The following is a 21,705-nucleotide window of genomic DNA, read 5'->3' on the forward strand; positions in this document are numbered from 1 at the left end:
CTGATCCTCGCCATAGATATGCTGAAAGGGCACTTCTGGCGCCATTAATGGCACTGTAAGTGAGCCCCTCATCATAATGGAGGCCTGCCAGGAATTCCAGAACAGACGTTTTGTTCGTCGTACAGTAGTGATGTTGTTTCTAGAACAATATTTCCCACTTCCTGATGTGGACCCGATATAGTTTCTTCGTGGACTGCCTGTGAGCCACTGTATATGTTCATTGTTCGGTTCGTTAGTCCCAGGTCCGGAAATGGTTACTTAAGATTCTGCTGACGAACACATTTGTCCCATTATGGTAGGGATGATTTTTCCCGCCCGTTACGGGATGAACCAACAATCTGATTATTTCGGAACGGAGAGCCATGTTTAGTTGTATTTTGCGTAATACCCGACTGATGGGGCAGAAAGGAGGGAATGCATAGAAAGACCAATTCCCCCTTACCTCCAATGCAGTGAGAAGGCATCCATCGCTGATGCCCCAATCTGATTCTCAAGAAACACAGATAGGCAACTGGTGATTAAGCCAAGATGCAATAGATCAATCTCTGGTGTTTCATATCATGCTACAATATCAGCAAACACTTTGTGGTCCAACATCCATTCGATGTTTGTCATGAATTTGCGTGACCTGGTGTCTGCCACTAAATTTGAAGTTACCTGGTAGGTAACTAGCTGATATTCAAATGTTTTTCTGAATACACCATTGCCAAATTGTGTTAGCCGGATTATCACATGATACCGATTTGATTCCACCCATGTAGTTAGTATATGTCACCATGATGGTGTTATCAATCTGTAGTCTAACATGCAGGTGATGCATTTCTGAACAGTATGATTTTAGTCCATAGAACGCAACCAACATTTCCAAGTAGTTTATGACATGTATCTGAAGCAATGATGCTTCTTGTGCATCCCATCTATATCCACAACTAGAGATGGGGTTAGTAATACGCCAACCATGAACACTGGCATCAATTTGTAGCACCACTGAATGGTTGCTGACAATGATAGGGTTTGAACAAAGCCCAATATTTCCCATATCATTGTAATTCCGTGATTGCTTAGATTGATAGCCTCATTGGTCTCTACACATGACCAGTATTGATTTTAAGTGCTTATACCTTTGTCCTTGTAATTATTGGTAATACAAAGGTCAAACAGTGAGGCTGGAAAGGCCACAGTATTGCCAATTACCCTTGCTACCAGTCAAATAGGTGGTTTACTGATGTCAATGAGGTTGTTGGCCTCAGTTAAGTCTGTACCTTCCTTTGATAAGTTACCCACATGTAGACTAAGTCAAAGGTGAACCCCAAGTAGTTCTTAGTGGTGGAAGGTGTTAGCTTAGAATTAATAACATCTATAATCCTTCCGCCTAGACACCGTATAGTAAGCATCTTTTAATGGATGCAATTCATAAAGTAGCCTATGGATCAATTGTTTGGCAATAACAAAGGTTTCCAATTTCGAATGAATTTACTGCACAATGTATTCAGGTTTGTCAGACCTGAATGATTGGTAACCACATCTTTTTGTTTTTTTCTAAAGATATTGACATGAATTCCAAAGAGTCATGTTGGGATTTCCCCATGATTCCCTAGCATCTAGCCTCTCCAGTTCAGCATGCACTTCCAGTTTTTCTTATCGTGATGGCATGAACATTCAGTTCGGTACATGCTGAACCGGGAATCTTTTGCACAAATTCAATTGTATATCCCTGAACACTAGGTAGAAAATAAGTGTTAGTAGTTATTGCACTCCATGCCTCCCAAGAAAATGTAATCTACACACCAATTTGTGTTATTTACACCTCCTGTTTTTTTTTTTTGGAAGAGTCCAGACCGCCCTACTTCCATGGTGACCAGTGGAAAGTTTGTTTTCTTCCTTGCAGTCGCTGTAGAGGTTGTGTAGTCGGTTTTTGGATTTGGGATTTGGGGTTGCACGTCTTCCAGGAAGGCCGGTCTGGGCCAGGCCTAAAAGACCTCTGTCCTGTAGCCCGGCCTTTGAGCTTTCACCAGCTTCTGTGTGTCTTCCTGCTGGTGGGTGCATGGAGGTGCTGTTGTCGTGTGTAGGAGATCCTGCCTGTTGCCACCTTTATGAGCCCCAGGGTATTGGCCTCATTATTGAGCTCTTTTACCTGTTTTGACAGGTTGCCCCCAAGTAGTAATATTGGTGGTTTAATCCCTCCAGGTCTGCACAGCTCTGCAAACTTAGGGTTTAAAGCTGGGCGGATGGCGTTCTCCTGAGACTATTAATCTCATACTCCGTATTGCAGAATAATGCCACAGCGTCTTAGCTAAACATCCTGCCTTCTGACTCCCGTTCCAGCCTTCCTGCACCCCCTGCACACTTGTAGTTTTGTTCGTCAAACCCCTCTTCAGGGTCTGCCCAGAATTGACCCCCAGTACTCCCCTCTGATGAGGGAGATGCACTGTGCAGCCCTACGTAAGGTGCTGCTGTGGGAGTTTTTTATATCCCCACTGTGACTAGGCTCCATCTCCCGGAGTCTGTCATGTTGGAGCTTTTGCTCCATAAGCCGCTCCAACCGGCTCCAGCGCTCACAGTCGCCGGCCGCTCGCGGCTGCGCAAAGTCGGACTCATCAGTCAATGACTCTTTTGGTTTTCTTCTTGCCTTCCCGCCCAGACGCAGTGTTTAATCTGGCTGGTGCGGAGGCGAAGTCGGGCACAGCTGTTCCCTTACGGGTGATTCCTGTGCCGCCGGTCGCTGCTGGCGTCCGCAACTCCGCGGTTTTCCTCTGCCAGCTTTGTCGCAGCTCTGGTCGACTTCTTTGCCTTGTGCATGTTTCCCCACCTGTAGAACAGTATGGATACAATAAAGACCGCAGTATCACTTACCTGCAGGTCCAGGCTTAAAACTTGCCGTTATGGGGGAACGTCCTTCCACCCCTCCTCCTACCGTTTTGACTCCAACGGCTCCATTCTGTATAGTCTCCCGCCCAGCCATGGTCAAGACCATACACTATAAAAATGGCAGAGTTTCTTCATTAAGTATACCAATCAGGTGGCTCTTAAAAATAACTAATAGTTTATTGATCACTAATATTTGCTTTGTACATTCCAAATTATTTTATTTGCATTTAAATTCCATAATCACTAAGATGCAACTCAAGTTAGCATCTCCAAATCATTAGTCTGGATCTCTAGATAACTCTACACTAGTTTAGTTTAGTTTATTGTTATGTATACCAAGGTACAGTGAAAAGCTTTTGTTGCATGCTGGCCAGCGGAAAGACAATACCTGATTACAATCGAGCCATCCCCAGTGCAGAGATACATGATAAAGGGAATAACGTGAATAACCTAAGCCTTCTAAACAAATAGAGGCGATGGTGTGCTTTCTTGGCCATTGCTTCAATACGAGTGGTCCAGAACAAATCGCTGCTGATATTTACTCCAAGGAACGTGAAGCTTTCAACCATCTCTATTTCTACGCCATTAATGCATACCGGATTTTTGCAACTTATGCTAATTTAACCACTAAGGGACTGTAGAAAACAAAAGACCATACATTTCTTATTGTCCCCGCTCTGAACCTCAAGGTTGTAACATTGCAAAAATTGAAACATCATCATTAAAAATCCTAACTTTTACAGTATATTTGTTTTTATGGCACAAATGGAGTATTGTGTGAATCATAAAGGGAGTTTAAGTGCACACTTTCCCGAGGTTACTAATAAAGCCTTGTGAATTAATCAACAGCTTGAGGTGATTGCCAGTTTATGGAGTATCCTTGACCAAACATTGCTGAGTTAGTTTTTGCACTAAGTTTACGTGTACTGAGCAAGTGTTGCCTTTGTTTTCTTGGGGAATTTTAGACCTATGGTTCCAATATGCCTAGTCCTCTGCCTGCCGGGTGATTAACTATCCTATTATAGTTACCTCCAAGGACTAACCCCAGGAGATGAGAATCACGCATATACATTTGATTATTCATTATCATGAATCGTGAAGAAAGCTAATGATATGTTAGCATTCATAGCAAAAGGATTTGAGTATAAGAGCAGGGAGGTTCTACTGCAGTTGTACAGGGTCTTGGTGAGACCACACCTGGAGTATTGCGTACAGTTTTGGTCTCTTAATCTGAGGAAAGACATTCTTGCCATAGAGGGAGTGCAGAGAAGGTTCACCAGACTGATTCCTGGGATGGCAGGACTTTCATATGAAGAAAGACTGGATAGACTCGGCTTGTACATCGCTAGAATTTAGAAGATTGAGGGGGGATCTTATAGAAACTTACAAATTTCTTAAAGGGTTGGACAGGCTAGATGCAGGAAGATTATTCCCGATGTTAGAGAAGTCCAGAACTAGGGGGTCACAGTTTAAGGATAAGAGGGAAGTCTTTTAGGACCGAGATGAGAAAATCATTTTTTACACAGAGAGTGCGGAATCTGTGGAATTCTCTGCCACAGAAGGTAGTTGAGGCCAGTTCATTGGCTATATTTAAGAGGGAGTTAGATGTAGCCCTTGTGGCTAAAGGGGTCAGGGGGTATGGAGAGAAGGCAGGGATGGGATACTGAGTTGGATGATCAGCCATGATCCTATCGAATGGCGGTGCAGGCTCGAAGGGCCGAATGGCCTACTCCTGCACCTAATTTCTATGTTTCTATGTTTCTGTGTTTCTGTCATGCTATAGAATCGTTGATCATTGTAAACTATTTGAATATAAAAATTCAAAATACAGCATTTTTGCACTACAAAGAATGTCTGCCAAAATATTTGTGTTCAAGGTTATCGAGCATTTCTTAAATCCTGCTAAAGAGTGCAACTAACTGAGTAATGGCTGGGGTGGTGGGCTCAGTTATTTTTTGCTTTGTGCTGACAGAGCATTTCTTATAAAGCAAGACATGGGTAAGGAGATCAAACCCATAATCAAGCAGAGCACAAAAGTGGCACTCAGAAGATGCCAGGATTGTGTATTAAAAGTCAGTGAATAATAGGCAGTTGTAACAACTCATCCATTGACAAAGGGGCTGTGCTTTCATCCATATTCTTCAGTAAAGGGGAAGATAAAGTTCTTTCCCGTTTATAAACCGAGGAGGATGTTCTGCTGAGATGGGGTTTGCCTTGGTTTCTTTTACTACCATGAGTCATCGTGCGGATCACTGTCTTATACACACAGTAATAACCAATTGACCCAACTGTGGTTTGCTGCACAAAAGCTATTCAAACCCAAGGCCATGTAGATAGAGGATGTTTTATGCCTGCTGAATGAATAATAAGCTTCATTGAATAGAGCAACATCCAAAAGCAGAAGAAAGATTATGCCCGAACTAACTGAGGTCCCAGGTTACTTTGAATTGATCTTAACAAAAGACCCTCAACCATTGAGAAAACATGTCCTTCTTGAGATCAGTATTGCCGTCAGGTTAGAGAGATGCTGAAGGAGAAATATGTTAATTTTCACAATCTGTAACTGTTGGCATCCTTTAGCGATAATGAAATATTGGTGCAATCTTTCAGAAAAGAAATAGTGAATTGTCCCTGAATGCTGTACTTCAAATCATGTTGCTTTCAAGAAAAAGTATTCATTGAACCATTTCTTGGTTGTTTACACACAGAGCCATCCCTAAATCAAACTGAAATGCATCGTGCTGTGTGGTTAATTGCTTGTTAACAAAAAATGTTCTCCTCCTTTCCAAAGAAAAAGTTTGCTGAACACATTTCAAAAGGAAATGCTAAACTGTACCTGCGATGAAATCAGGCTTTTAGAAGTTAAGTGGTTGTAAAATGTATTATGTAAATCATTCGAAGTTCCATCATTTGCTTTCAGGTCTCTATCCTCTTTGTTTCATAGAATTCAATTTAAATCACAGTCAGAAAAATATATCAGATTTGATAACCTACCAAGAAAATGTACAGATTGTACAGAAGATAATAGCAAATGCAGTTTATTTGCCTCACTACCTCTTCCACTTCATTCTCTTTATGTGGTTCTGTGTCAAATTTTATTTGATACTAGACCAAGTGCAGACCCGTCTGTTCCCCCAACGTGTGGTTGTGGGGGGGGAGGCGCATGCAGCATCACACACTAACTACCCCCCCCTCCCCCCGCACTCACGCTAATGGAGGGGGGAGGGGGGGGGAGAGAGAGGGGGGGGGATAGAGAGGAGGGGGGATAGAGGGGGGGGGGATAGAGGGGGGGGATAGAGGGGGGGGAGAGGGGGGGGGGGGGGAGAGGGGGGGAGGGGGGGGGGGGGGGAGGAGAGGGGGGGGGGGGGGGGGGGGGAGGGGAGGGGAGGGGGGAGAGGGGGGGGAGGGGGGGGGGGGGGGGGGGGAGGGGAGGGGGGAGGGAGGGAGAGGGGGGGGGGGGGGGGGAGGGGAGGGGGGGGGGGGGGAGAGTGCCTTTTTACTTCAACCCAAACCCAAACAACTATTTGCAGGCAGTGCTTTTTTTTTTACCTTTAACCATATTTTCATTTTCAAACCAAATTAAGGGTATGGCGGAGGGGGGCTCTTAGCGAGGTGGCCAAAAATGACGGCCGTAGGTGGTGGCATACACTCGGAAACTGCAGCACAGAAAGCCGAAACCGGTCAAGAACACAGTTTTAGTAATATATATATGGTTACTGTGGACAAAGCTTGGGATACTTTTACTGCATTGAGAAGCATTTAAATCCAACTTGTTGATGATGTTGTTGTACTGATAGCTGCCCAGAAAAAGTGCATTTCCAAATAAACCAGTCAATGAAATCAGAGAGGCTCTGTTTGATCTGAATCTGGTCCGCAGCTTATGAAATACTCTGCACATTACAGGAGCTGCACTCATTTAGGTAGGAACCGAACTCCAGCTTATTTATGAGGTGTAGATTTTCCACCATTAGTTCAAATTGGAAGCAGAAGCCATTAAACCAGAGCAACTCTTTGATAACATCTTCTGTTCCATTTCCCTTCATTACTGCCTTATTTAATATTCATTACAAGGAGATTGCAATAGAAGAGAAGGGAAATCTTTCTGAAATTGTTTTGAGCTTTGGTTAGGACACAATTGGAATATTGTTTGCAGTTTTGTTCTTTGTACCTAAAAGAGGATGGAATTGCTTGGAATCAGTTCTGTGTGGGTCCCTGAGGCAAGGGAGCTATAGTTGAAGAGAGATCAAGTAGACCGTCTGTCTCTAGACTTTAGAACGATATGCGGAGATTTAATTGGGACATACAAAATCCCGAGAGGCACTGACAGGATTAATGCTAACGTGACAGAGTTAGTGTCCATTGTCTCAGGATAAAGCATTGGCCATTTTGGTCGAAAATGAGGAAACATGGATTTGCTTGAGTGGCTTTAGTGCTTGTAAGTGGCTTTAAAGCTTTGGAATACCTCAGAGATATTGCAATTACCAGTTTAAATTTCTTTAATGACCATGATATTAGTGACCATGATAGACACAAAGTGCTGAAGTAACACAGCGGGTCAGACAACATCTCTGGAGAACATGAATAGGTGCGCTTCAGGTTGGTCTGAAGGAGGTCCTGACCCAAAACATTACCTATCCATGTTCTCCAGAGATGCTGCCTGATCTGCTGCGTTACCTTAGCACCTTATGTCTCTTTTTTTTGTAAACCATCATCTGCACTTCTTTGTTTCTGTAGTTAATAGTTTGTTGGGTATATTTATGGCCACAATCGATATGTTTATGGGAATTGAGGGTAATCATGAAATGAAAAAGTCCATGGATAGTAAAGTTATGGGTCAGGCATATACAAGTGGGACTAAGCTCAGTCTTGACCCAAAACATCACCTATTCCTTTTCTTCAGAGATTCTGCATGACCCGCTGAGTTAGTCCAGCTTTTTGTGCCTACCTTAGGCATTTTTAGCCAGCCTGAGCAAGTTGAGCCAAATGGCCTGTTTCTGTGCTGTTTAGCTCTAGCTTTCAAATACTCTAATAATCATTTTTTAAGCATAACTTTCCACTGTTTGATCAATTCACACTATTTCTCAAAATTAAACTTGGGTCATGTGAAGCATCAAAATACATATTGCAGTGTTTCAACGTTTAATGTTCCAAAACAGTCGAGTCATCATTTTCGGCTGATTCTTTAAATGACAAAGTATTCCCTTCATGTGCCATTACCTCACAGTTGTGTATGCAAGGGGCTATAATCTATCACTGTCGATTTTTTTTTTAATTCTCAGAACTGCTGAGATACTTTTAGTGGGGGGTTCTACTCCTTCATCAGTTTGTCCAAGAATCTCTACTCGTTTAACAGAGTGGCCAAAACAAATTAGGACATTTCTAGCTGGGCAGATCTAGCACCTCAATGTATTTTAAATAGCTTTTAAGCAATAGGAAATCTATTACACCTCAATGAAAGGAATTTTGTTGAAACATCTTGTTCAAACCTATGTGCTCTGAATTGCCTTAACCATTGCCTCAATTCTCTTAATAGTCATAAATGGCATAGGATAATCCTGAGAAGGCAATGTGAAGATAAGATTAACCTCATTATGTTATTACTTGCTATCTGTTTTTTAAAAGACAAGGTATTTTCTTACATTCATTCACAGACATGGTGCTGTGGGCATTTTCTGCTCTTCACAATCACCCTTGACTAAGTGGCTTGCAAGGCAATTTTGGGGGCAGTTATAAGTCAATTACGATTCGATTTTTGTCATATAGACCAGGGTACAATGAGATTCCTCGTCACACGGAGCTTGGGGAGTAAATAGAAAATGGTAATAATAGATACAACATTAAATACAGCAAATAATGCAAAGTGGCAGACTGGTGCAAAGATAGTAATGCAATCTGAAGCAGTGTGGGGAAAAAAAGGTGTAATAATAGAATAACTGAATGAGGTGACGTTAAGAGATATAGGTGGCAGTATCTCCATGAAGAATGTGTGAAAGAGGTAATGGTTCAGGAAGCTGTTCTTAAGACCAGACATCCAGGTTTTAAGCACCTGTATCTTCTCCCAGAAAGTAGTGGAGAGAAACGGGAATAGCCATGGTGGCAGGCATCCTTGACGATTCTTCAAGACTTCTTGATACTCTGTACCATGATGATGGACTGACTGGAAGTAAGCGACAAGACCATGATGGACTGAGCTGATCACCATTTTCTGCATGTTCAGGCTGGGATGCATCCCGTCAAATTACTTTCTACAGCACATCTGTAGAAGTTCGAGACAATCTTCATTTTCATGTTAAATCTTCTCAGACACATAAGAAAGCACTGACGTGCATTTTTGATTACCACTTCAGCAAGAAGGGACCAGATTAGGTTGCTGGTGATATGGATGCCAAGAAACTTGAGGCTGTCGACCATCTCTACAACATTGATGAGGACAGGTTCGCAGACTCTGCTTTCACAGGTCAACATCCAACTCTTTTGTCTTGCTGATGTTAATGGCTTAGGTTGTTCTGCTGACTCCATGACAAAAGGCTCCCAAACTCTTTCCTCTACTAAGATTCATCATTAATGTTGATCCAGCTGACAACACCGGTATGATCGCCAAACATAAAAATTGTTTGTCATAAAGAAAAGTTTGTCCTGTACTTTCCACATGGACATGGATACACTGGGACTAGAGCAGGGGTCTGTGCTTGCAACCCTAAGGAGAACGATGTTGAGAATCAGGGTGGAGGAAGTGTAATGGCCAATTCAAACGGACCACATTGATCTGAGTCACTTATGCCACTCAGCAAGACTCACAACTTTCATTCCAAAAGGTGAATTGTGAACTGGATTTATATTTGTAACTCACTGATCACCATTACTGACATTAGATTTTGTTTAAATAACCTAGACTCCTTTAACTACTTAATTTGCCCAGCTACGGCGGTGAGAATGGAACATACATCTCTGGATCAATAATCTATCCCACTGCATTATTAACCCTGGGGCATAACCTCAATTAGTGAAGTATTTCATCTATAGAGGAGGAACAAACACAAATTTGGAGTCTACTGCACACACATTTCTACTCTCAAATACTCTCACTGGGCAGTGTTGGCTTTTCCTACTGTGGCACTTACCAAGGTCACAATTGTCTCCTGTCCTTCAAAAACTGGGTTGATGAATGTCTGTTACCCACTGAAACTTTTGGGGTAATTTGATTGTGAGGTATAACGGCTGAGTCAAAATGTTCAGAAAAAAAACGAATAACTGACTTGTAAACAGGTAAACAATATTTAATCACACAAAAAAAGATATTCAGAACTACAGCACACACGAGCAACACCATAAGTGTTCTTTCCTTAAACAGTGATTATATTGCTCGTGATTACTGACCTCAACGAACAAAGGGAACGGGGAAACATTAGCACTGCTACAGTCATTAACCTCATAATTCAGCAGTATCATTAAATATGTATGTTAATTAAGCTCCATCTAACCTTAAGTTAATCTTTTAAAGCAATTCTCATCGAATAATGCTGGTTAAAAAAAAAAAATAGTACATTCATAAATCTTTGTAATTTCTTGTCTTTGTGAAAGTGATTTTGAAAGTGAGACTTCCTCCTCTTGCAGGTTCTGTCTAAGTGCCCAAGGAATTAATGGGGTACTCTATCAAAGGGATCAAGGCATTCTATTTATTCATGTAAACGATCACTGTTATTCACTCAAGCTTGAACAGCTTCTCAATTGCAAAGAAAATTGCCAGAGTATCAAAATGAAGTGCTTCCTTCCCCAATAGAAGAACTGGGAATAAGAATAGGCAAACAAAATAAGCAAATGCTCTAAAGAATGCAGAATAGTAGCCAGCAAAGTATCGTCCTTCCAATGAAGGTACCAGCCATGGCCAATAGATAACATTTTGCTTCTGAGTCAGAAATGTTGTTGGATTTCCTTCTCCCTGCAGAAATTAACTCACACCAACACATTTCTGAGAGGGACCCTGCACTGTCCAAGAAGGAATCTTTTGGACGAGAAGTTAAACTGCAGGCCCATCTGCCCTCTCAAGTAGCTCTAGAAAGTACCATGGCTATTTATTGTACACTTTGCAACTTTGTGTCTGGTATGCAAAACTAAGAATTTTACTGTGACGTAGCATGAGATAATAAAGTATCATTCATTCATTCAATCATTCATATTGAAGCTGTGTTCTTGGCTGATATTTAGCCTTCTGAAAAAAGGATAGTTATGCCTGTGTTCATGCAGGCTGTTGCAATTCCTGCATTACGATTGTGATGTCATTTACAAATTGTCAATATTTGTAAAATGCATTAAGATGTGTTAAAAAAAACCCAGTAAAATAATCTTATTATTTTTTAGTTTTGAAGGTGCGATTTATTCAATCTTATGGTTTCCAGCTGTTCTTATAATGAACGATTAAAGAACTTCTAACTTAAATCTACTAAGGTATGCGGAAGGCACAAGCCATGTTGAGCACAATTTGTTTGATTGTGCTCAACACGGCCTGTGCCTCATGTTTGTCTTTTATGTTTTTATGGCTGAACCGCATGCTTTTTATGGCAACAATAAATGTCATGGCTGTACAGCATGAAATATGCTCTTGACCTCAGTGCTGTTGTCCATTGGTAAGCTGGTTCAGTCCATGAACATCATCCATGCCATGGACAGCAGGTACCAATGCCTATGGACTACCCTGATGGAATCATCGAGTTATAGATCTAGAAAACATGGAAACAGACCCTTTGGCCTAACTCATCAATGCCAACCAAGATTCCTAACTGGGCTGATGGGCTTCTGACAGTAAACAGTGTTAAAATTGTCCAATATATTTATCTATGTTTGTAATGGTTAGGGTAGAAAAAGTGTATCAAGACATAATTTGAGGAAGGACATTCTTGCTATTGAGGGAGTGCAGCATAGATTTAGAAGGTTAATTCCCGGGATGGCGGGACAGTCATATGCTGAGAGAATGGAGCGGCTGGGCTTGTACACTCTGGAATTTAGAAGGATGAAAGGAATCTTATTGAAACGTATAAGATTATTAAGGGTTTGGACAAGGCAGGAAATATGTTCCCGATGTTGGGGGAGTCCAGAACCAAGGGCCACAGTTTAAGAATAAGGGGAAGCCATTTAGAACGGAGATGAGGAAACACTTTTTCACACAGAGAGTTGTGAGTTTGTAGAATTCTCAGCCTCAGAGGGCAGTGGAGGCCGGTTCTCTGGATACTTTCAAGAGAGAGCTAGATAGGGCTCTTATAGATAGCAGAGTCAGGGGATATGGGGAGAAGGCAGGAATGGGGTACTGATTGGGGATGCTCAGCCATGATCACATTGAATGGCGGTGCTGGCTCGAAGGGCTGAATGGCCTACTCCTGCACCGATTGTCTATTGTCTATATTATTCAGTGCATTGCAGAACCAATCATGCACTTAGGTCTGAGTCCAGTGGAATTACAAGAGAGGTCGGGGATGGGAAAATAAAAAAACACAGAGTTCTCGAGTACCTCAGCAGATCAGGCAGCATCCCTGGAGAACATGGATGGGTGACTTTTTGGGTCGGGACCCCTTTCTACAGGTTTGGGATGGGGCTTTTGTGTCTGAACTGAGCCATATATGTCAGAAGGTGATAACAGATTCAAATGGGTAATGTTAAACCCACAGACAATGAACTAGTCTCTTATCATCCAGAAAGACAATGACGGAGGATGCCACCATCCGACTTCCAGCATTTTTGGATTTCCCTGCTGCAGAGCACAGGTGCAGAGGTCTGGAATGGAGAGGCACACATGACTTACAGTAGGTAGTTGGCAATTCTCTGTGGAATTACTGGCTGGCATTTAGTGCGAACTAGCCCAGTAACATACACCGTGACGCTATTATTTTATAAGTGAGGTAGATAGATTAAAAACACAGTCACTTCTAATGCCTTTCTGTTCTCCAGCATATATGCAGTGTATTGTTTAGGATACATGTTTGCCTTTCTTCATTTTCCCAACAGATTCTTGAAACCTCTTTTCTGGTTTTGTTGCAGGTCTGAAACCGATGAAGATTTCCAGAATTCGTTGGAGGGAAGCCTTTATTTTCCTGGCAATCAATTGAAAATTTCTATTCTGATATCAACCACCTCATCCTAAAACTCGATAAAGATATCTGACCAAAGACTGTCACACCTACTTTCCAAAAACAGTTTGCAAAGTCTCAGCCCTTTCCCTTTTATTATTCACTCACGTTAATTCTTATAACGATCGGCTGTGTTCATTTGCAATATAATGGGCTATAAGTATTTCCAGGGGTCATGCCTATTTCTGTGTCTAGTTGATTTAGTGCAAGTACTGAAGGTGCAGCTAGCATATGAGATGGAGTATAGCCAACACGATAAATTGCTGCATCATCGTGTGAAGAGAGGTTGGGTATGGAACCAGTTTTTTGTGTTAGAAGAATACACTGGAACAGAACCATTGTACGTTGGCAAGGTAAGAACAATAAAAGTACATATTGAAAACTGTAATGTTAAACTCCGTTAACTACTTTAACTTCCCAGAAAGTTGTTCTCTGCACAACGGACATTTTCTTTCTGCTGTAAGTGACATAGTTGCAGATAATGAGTCCATCTCTTATCATCCAGAAAGGCAATGACATGGATGGCATCACCATTTGACCTCCATCATTTTCAGACTTCCCTGCTGCCGGGTACGGGTGTTAAAGTGTGGAATGCAAAGGCATGCACAATTTAGCTAGTCAGCAGTTGCTTTTGGATTGTCACGCAAATGCAGAAATCTTGAAATTTTTGGCAGCTGAATTAGGTGTTTTTCACAAAACCGCACCTTGACACCAGTGAAATTCAATGTAGGAGTGCATAGCTGTGGCAACTTAACAACTGTTGTAATGGGAATCCATTTAGACAACCTGTACTGGAGAGGTGGTGGAAGTACTGATGCACACGCTCTCTCCACTGGTGCCCATAAGATACTGAAGTGTTTGAATGTTCAGATCTCTTTCAATTATTTGAGTTTTACCAAATCTTGTTCATTTTAACAAGTGATTCTGGATGTTATGTTATTTTATATCTTTAATAAAATAACTTTTGACATTTTCAAATAGTTTATTTTTAATAGTTTTGATAGTGTTAATTGTCTTTTAACATCAGACAGATTCAGAAACAATATTCAGGCTGGAAGTCTGTGACCAGTGGAGTTCTACAGGGATCTGTGCTGGAACCTATGCTGTTAGTGATTTATTAAAATGATATAAATATAGATGGGTTAGTTAGTTAGTAAGTTTACAGATGACACCAAGATCTCTCTACTGCTCTCACCCCAACCATGGACTGTTTACCCTCCTACCATCCGGGAGGCGCTACAGGTCTCTCTGTTGCCGAACCAGCAGGTCGAGGAACAGCTTCTTTCCGGCGGCTGTCACTCTACTAAACAACGTACCTCGGTGACTGCCAATCACCCCACCCCCCCCCCCCCCCCTTCTTATTTTTTTTTTAAATTCAATTCGTTTGCTATGTCGCTCTTCAAGGGAGATGCTAAATGCATTTCGTTGTCTCTGTACTGTACACTGACAATGACAATTAAAATTGAATCTGAAGATTGCTGTGGGTCACTAACTGTGAGGAAGCCTGTCAAGATAAATAGCAGGATATTTATCAGCTACAGAAATAGGTGGTGAAATGACAAATGGGGTTTAATTCGATCAAGTGTGAGGTGCTGCACTTTGGGAGATCAAATGTAAAGAGAAAATATACAATTAATGGCATGACCCTTAACAGTTTTAATGTACACTGGGATCTTGGGTTCAAGTCCATAACACCTGAAAGTGGCAACACATGTAGATAGAGTGGTAAAGAAGCCTACAGTATGCTTGCTTTCATAGGTAGGAGCATTGAATATGGTCAGAAAGCAAAGATCAGCTTTAAAGGACTTTGATTAGACCACATTTAGAGTATGGGTGGGTTGAGCTGAAAAGCCTGTTTCCATAATATATGTCTGACTCTTTGACTCGTGGGGAACGTGGGTTAGCACTAAAAACACTGTGGCTTTTAGTTTATTTTAGAGATACAGCCCAGAAACAGGCCCTTCTGCCCACCGAGTCAGCGCCAACCCGCGATTCTGTACACTAACACTATCCTACACACGAGGGACAATTTACAATTTATAGAATCCAAAGTAATCTACAAACCTGGACATCTTTGGAGTGTGAAAGGAAATCGGAGCACCTAGGGAAACCCACATAGACACGGGGAGAACATACAAACTCCATACAGACAGCACCCTCAGTCAGGGTCGAGCCCAGGTCTCTGGCGCTGAAATGCCCCTGTCCCACTTAGGAAACCTGAAAGGAAACCTCTGGAGACTTTGCGCCCCACCCAAGGTTTCTGTGCGGTTCCCGGAGGGTGCAGGTGGTTGCCGGAGGTTGCAGGTAGTGGAAGCAGGTAGGGAGACTGACAAAAACCTCCGGGAACCTCTGGGAACTGCACGGAAACCTTGGGTGGGGCGCAAAGTCTCCAGAGGTTTCCTTTCCGGTTTCCTAAGTGGGACAGGGGCTGCGCCACCATGTGGCAAGGAAGGCTATAGGCTGAGAGCTTTAAAATGGGATTTACATAAAAAGGTACTTGAGGGCCAGCAGGAACACGGTGAGCCAAAGAAACCGTTTCCATGACTCTAAGGAAACATGCCTCTGGGCCAGGAGAAGCAAAGTTTATTATGATGTCCGACAAGAGTGCAAGAGATAGACTTTGGGGAATTTCTTTAATCTAGAAAAAGAGTTGAAATACCTCTCCCGAAATGTTTGAGCTGCCAACAGCTGGTCAAATAGCCATCAAATGGTGATAATCATGGATAAGGGCCAGACATACAACATCTTGGACGGTGTTCCATAGAAAGACAGCTAGATTTTTACAATTGCATCTCTAAGCAAGGGATTTGAACCAAGAATATTTGACTCAATGACCCATAGTGGGCAAATGGGCAATGCCTACACAAAATTATATTGAAGAAAAATATTTCTGAGGATGGAAATCTGAAATATAAGCATCTGAAATATAACCAAAACACTGGAAACATTCAGCATGTCAGAATCTTTGTAAATCTCTTCAATTACAGAAATTGCACACCCCCGCATTTCATTCAAAGACTCGGAATTGTAATTTCTTCAATAATTTATCCAGAACTCTTTTGATCATCACTAGTGAATTTGCATTCCACATCACAGCCATGATGTTTCCTCCCAATTACTTCAAAACATAACTTCTATTATTAACCCTTCACTCACTAATAGAGTTCCTCTGTGATTACATATATTTTGTAAAATTCTCTGCTCCAAGATATAAAAGGTAGGGATGAAATCGATGTTTAAAATAGTTAAGAGTTCCTTTTTGTTGATCCATGATTGATTATGGATCAATATTATTGATTAAGAATTTCTATCTATTGATCCATGCTGAGGACAAAGGGAGGAATGCAGGAGTAAAGAATAATAAACAGAAATAATAAGAGGAATAATAAAGTGAAGAGCGACACAGTGGCGCAGCTGTAGATTTGCTGCCTTACAGCACCAGAGACCCGGGTTTTATCCTGACTACGGGTGATGTCTGCACTGAGTTTGTACGTTCTCCCTGTGATCATGTGTGTTTTCCCTAAGATCTTCAGTTTCCTCCCACACACCAAAGATGTACAGGTTTGGAGGTTAATTGGCTTGGTATAAAATGTAAATTGTCCCTAGTGTGTGAAGGATTGTGTTAATGTGCGGGGATCGCTGGTCGGTGCGGACTCGGTGGGCCAAAGGGCCTGTTTCCGTGCTGTATCTTTAAACTGAAACTAAAAGGTAAGGAAATCAACATTAATAAATGTGATTTATCATTGTGTTCTTTTAGCTTCATTCAGACATGGACAAAGGAGAAGGGTCTGTCAGATACATCCTCTCTGGCGATGGAGCAGGTTCTGTTTTCACAATCGATGACAACACTGGAGACATTCATGCAGTACAGAGATTGGATCGGGAAGAGAAATCTCACTACACTCTGCGTGCACAAGCCTTGGACAGATGGACTGGTAGACCAATGGAGCCAGAGTCTGAATTCATCATAAAGATCCAGGATATCAATGACAATGAACCAAAGTTCCTCGATGGGCCTTACATAGCCAGTGTTCCTGAAATGTCTCCAATAGGTAAGAAACATTTGTAGAACAGCTTCTTTCAGGAATTTAGGACACTCTTGAAAGTTGTAAAGTCCAGCACTAAATCAGGGAGCATGACTCTGAAACAGTACTGCAGGTAGAAGAGTGATAGCAAGTGTAACTTACAAAAGATAACTTATCCAGTTATACAGTAGCATATGTATATGTTGTGCAGTGGTAGAGTTGCAGCCTTACAGCGCCAGAGACCTGGGTTTGATCGTGACTACAGGTGCTGTCTGTATAAAGTTAGCACGTTATCCCTGTGACCACATGCGTTTTCCCCGGGTGCTCCGATTTCCTCCCACACTCTACGCTCAGGTCTGTAAGTTAATAGGCTTCGGTAAAGATTGTAAATTGTTCCCAGTATGCAGGATAGTGCTAGTGTGCGTGGATCGCTGGTCAGTGCGAATCGTTGGGCCAAAGGGCCTATTTCCGCACTGTATCTCTAAACAAAACGAAACTAAACAGTTTCATTCATATCATAAGAACAGGAAGTGCTGAAAACACTTGCTGAAAATTTTGAACATTATTACGTTACAGAGAATGAGGAAGGCATAGCAGGAACAAAAGGAGTGAGTCGGTAATATAGTGAGAGGTGGAAAGTGAATTACAACAGTCATAAGGTTAAGGCAAGTGAATGACGTAAGGTATATTCCTTCTGCAGTTGTACAGAGCCCTAGTGAGACCACACCTGGAGTATTGTGTGCAGTTTTGGTCCCCTAATTTGAGGAAGGACATTCTTGCTATTGAGGGAGTGCAGCGTAGGTTTACAAGGTTAATTCTCGGGATGGCGGGACTGTCATATGCTGAGAGAATGGAGCAGCTGGGCTTGTATACTCTGGAGTTTAGAAGGATGAGAGGATATCTTATTGAAACATAAAATTGTTAAGGGTTTGGATACGCTAGAGGCAGGAAACATGTTCCCAATGTTGGGGAAGTCCAGAACCAGGGGCCACAGTTTAAGAATAAGGGATAAGCCATTTAGAACGGAGACGAGGAAACACTTTTTCTCACAGAGAGTTATGAGTCTGTGGAATTCTCTGCCTCAGGAGGCTGGTTCTCTGGATACTTTCAAGAGAGAGCTAGATAGGGCTCTTAAAGATAGTGGAGCAGGGGATATGGGAAGAAGGCAGGAACGGGACACTGACTGGGGATGATCAGCCATGATCACATTGAATGGCGGTGCTGGCTCGAAGGGCCGAATGGCCTATTCCTGCACCAATTGTCTATTGTATATCTCAGGGAAGTGCCAGTGGGAGGAGATAAAGAATTATAACTTCTGGAAATGTGAAAGTTGGTATCTGAAATAGTTGGTATCAGTGTTGAATCTAGAATGCTGTAATGTACCTAGAGAGGTTCCTTGTGGTTACGATTAGATTGGGACTGGAACTGAGAATTATAGTGATAAACATCTAGTAGTTCAAAGGTACACAAAATTGCTGGAGAAACTCAGCGGGTGCAGCAGCATCTATGGAGCGAAGGAAATAGGCGACGTTTCGGGCCGAAACCCTTCTTCAGATCTGAAGGGTTGAGAATGGGGTGAGAGCTGGTGCAGAGGAAGTGGGAACCAGAGCATCCTGGATATAGAAGGTGAGGACAAGGAGAGTCCCGTCCTTCCTCTGGGTGTGAGTAAAAAGGCGGAGAGCAGAAGTGCAGGATATAGTGCCGGTACAGGGAATATGGTAGTAGGGGGAGAAAAGGAGGAATATTGAAAGCACTGATATGTTGTCAAAACAGATGTGATGGAGGCCGGGAAAGTAGAAGAATGCAATGGAGTTCTGACAGATAATGGAGAGGCAAGATCCTTAGTTAATGTAGTTGCAAAATTTATGTTTCAGTTCACAAACTAAATTCAGTGCACTCGGGGACCCTGTTGCCATTTACAACAACGTTTCTTTGTGGTATTTCACACATTGTGCCCTGTTTCAAAAATGAAAGGCAGGTAATCCATCTGCGAATGGAGTCAGGCAGTTCTACAAACCTCAGATTCCTTCTATTTATTTTCTGCCTAGTGTTCTGACATGCCACATTTAAGACCTGATCAATCACAACCAATAACTTTTGTGCTACTTTAATTCTTGTCTTTCAGTAGATTTACACACTTCACATTACTTTTAGTTGACTTTAGAGATACAGCGTGAAAAATGCCCTTTCGGTTTTCGAGTTTGCGCTGACCAACGATCACCCCATACAATTACCTACACACACTAGGATCAATTTTACCACTTATTGAAGCCAATTAACGTACAAACCTGTATGTCTTTGGATTGTGGGAGGAAATTGGAGCACCCAGAGAAAACACATGCAGTCGCAGGGAGAATGTACAAACTCCGTATAGACAGCACCTGTAGTCAGGATTGAACCTGGGTCTCTGCCGCTGTAAATCAGCAACTCAACTGTTGGGCTACTGTGCCGCCCTTTTTCGGAAGTAGAGTTCAAGATGCATAATCCACAGAATTTGGGCAATTAATTTAGCTGACCCAAGAGTGAATTCTGCTCTGAGGATGGTTCCATAAGATGTCGTGGAGGGCTTTGAAAGACTAGATTAAATAAAACAAATTGAAGGCATTGTCAGACCAGGAGCCAGCATAGGTACAGGATACTGAGTTGGATGATCAGCCATGATCATATTGAATGGCGGTGCAGGCTCGAAGGGCCGAATGGCCTACTCCTGCACCTATTTTCTATGTTTCTATGTCAGGAGTGATGAATGAGGGGAGCAAGGTGTCAGCTTCATTACAGACAGCAGATATTTGATGAGACATTTACAGAGAGATAAAGGCTCGTTTGAGGAGAGTAACAGATTACTCAAGTCTACCGTTGACCAAAGCATGGCGAGGGTTGTACCACAGCTGAGGTGAGGCATTGTGCTGTAACCTGGATGGAAATGAACTGTCTTTCTGTGGAAAATGTTTTGCTAGCTCTTCTTTCTATGACCTCCAATATTAGTTGGAGCACTGAGTACTTGTATAACCATCTGATATTTGGGTTGACATGTTCCTCAACAAACTCCACACAAATGAATCATGGCTGCCTTCCTGTAGACTTGAAAATGGTCATTGATCTTTTTACTTTTGGCCATAAACAGATGGTATCACAGAATGGTATGCCCAGAGAGATCTGTAACAAAAATGGAATATGACTCATTCAGCCACCGTGAAGCAAGATTATCCAGTGAACTCTTGTACAAGCTCCTTTGGGCTCTTTGAGGTACAAATTTAGGTTAGGTCCCATGTACTAATTGGTGCGGCTTAATATCGAAGGCAAGAAATACATAAGCTGCCAAGTTAATATAAGTGTTTTTATGAAGGATTATCCCACATGTCACGATAAACTTATCTTTATGCGATTTCCCATCCAGCTTTTTTGATCCAAACACTGTTGTTCACCTTACATGATCATTGTCAACAGCAATGGTAAAACTCTATGAAGGGTGTTCACATGCCTTAAGTATTAAGCTGCACCATTATCCGATGTTGTGAAATTAACTGAGTGGGGCCAGGAAGCCACTCGTCCCAAACACAAACGCAGCTTTTACATTCTGTAAAGATTTACAGTAGACAAAGCAGGATTCATTTTTATATTCTGTGAGAGTGAATTCATGAGACTTGAGAGGAAAATGTGAACAATCTATCACCAAACATTTTACTGATAGCGTGATCAAATTCCCCCCAACTATTTATTTAAACTAGCAAAACTAAAAAGAAAATCCACGGTGCACATTCTTCGACTTGCAGTGGGACAACGGTGTGTTTATCTTTGCCCTCTCTTCAGGTACATCGGTGATACAACTCACAGCGAGTGATGCTGATGATCCCACCTATGGAAACAGTGCACGAGTGGTTTATAGCATTCTACGGGGGCAACCATACTTCTCAGTGGAAGCAAGGACAGGTATGCAATAACTCAAGATTCATGTCTAAAAACATAGCATGCTGGTCATGTGGGATTTGCTGTACAAGTGCATGAATTGGATAGCTCTCCCAAAACATCAGAACAGGCTGGATGACCTAATGTATCGTAGGAAAATGCACATTAATCAGCATAGGAGACTTGTAACTGGCTGGGGGAGCAATATTGTACCATACCCAGTGTGCAACATATCATATGCAGTAGTCACAAATCCTGAGGCTAACCTCAGATTAACTATGTAGGTGTAGGGAGGAACTGCAGATGCTGGTTTAAACCGAAGACAGACACAAAAAGCTGGAGTAACTCAGTGGGTTATGCAGCATCTCTGGAGAAAAAGAATAGGTGACATTTCGGGTCGAGAACCTTCTTCAGACTACATACAGATAAATCACATGGCTTTGAACCTTGTGCAATGGTGAAACTCTTAAGTAACCTCGCCACTAGTTGGGCATCAGGCATCTTCAGCAGTTAGCAGGTGAGCACCTGAGTCAGGCATCATAGTGGGTAGGATCTCCTTACCACTATCAACTGCAGAGACGACGAGGATGACCCATGGAAATGGTTATCTCGAGGGGAGTGTTTGTAAGCTCTCAAGTTCCTATTCTGGGTTGGATGGTGAGCTCGTCTTCTCTCAGTTGAGGACCAACGCACTGGGCAAGATTTAGCTGAGTGGGAATAGACACAAAAAGCTGGAGTGACTCAGCGGGACAGGCAGCATCTCTGGAGAAAAGGATTGGGTAACATTT

At 42.2% G+C, this 21,705-nt stretch overlaps 1 protein-coding gene across 2 annotated transcripts in view; it reads left to right on the forward strand.

Moving 5' to 3' along the window:
- Positions 1–21,705, forward strand: part of LOC129711039 (cadherin-20-like) — a 204,560-nt gene that overhangs the window by 130,064 nt on the left and 52,791 nt on the right. The window contains exons 2-4 of one of the 2 annotated variants that reach the window (XM_055658392.1): positions 12,898–13,339; positions 16,744–17,038; positions 20,822–20,941. In XM_055658392.1, coding sequence (XP_055514367.1) covers positions 13,136–13,339; positions 16,744–17,038; positions 20,822–20,941 — 619 coding nt within the window. In that variant the 5' untranslated portion in view covers positions 12,898–13,135. Of the gene's footprint in view, positions 1–12,144; positions 13,340–16,743; positions 17,039–20,821; positions 20,942–21,705 lie in introns of those variants that run through there. The other variant, XM_055658400.1, reaches the window with a different exon arrangement.

Source organism: Leucoraja erinacea, chromosome 2 (assembly GCF_028641065.1).
Source record: "Leucoraja erinacea ecotype New England chromosome 2, Leri_hhj_1, whole genome shotgun sequence".
Taxonomy (NCBI): Eukaryota; Metazoa; Chordata; class Chondrichthyes; order Rajiformes; family Rajidae; genus Leucoraja; species Leucoraja erinaceus.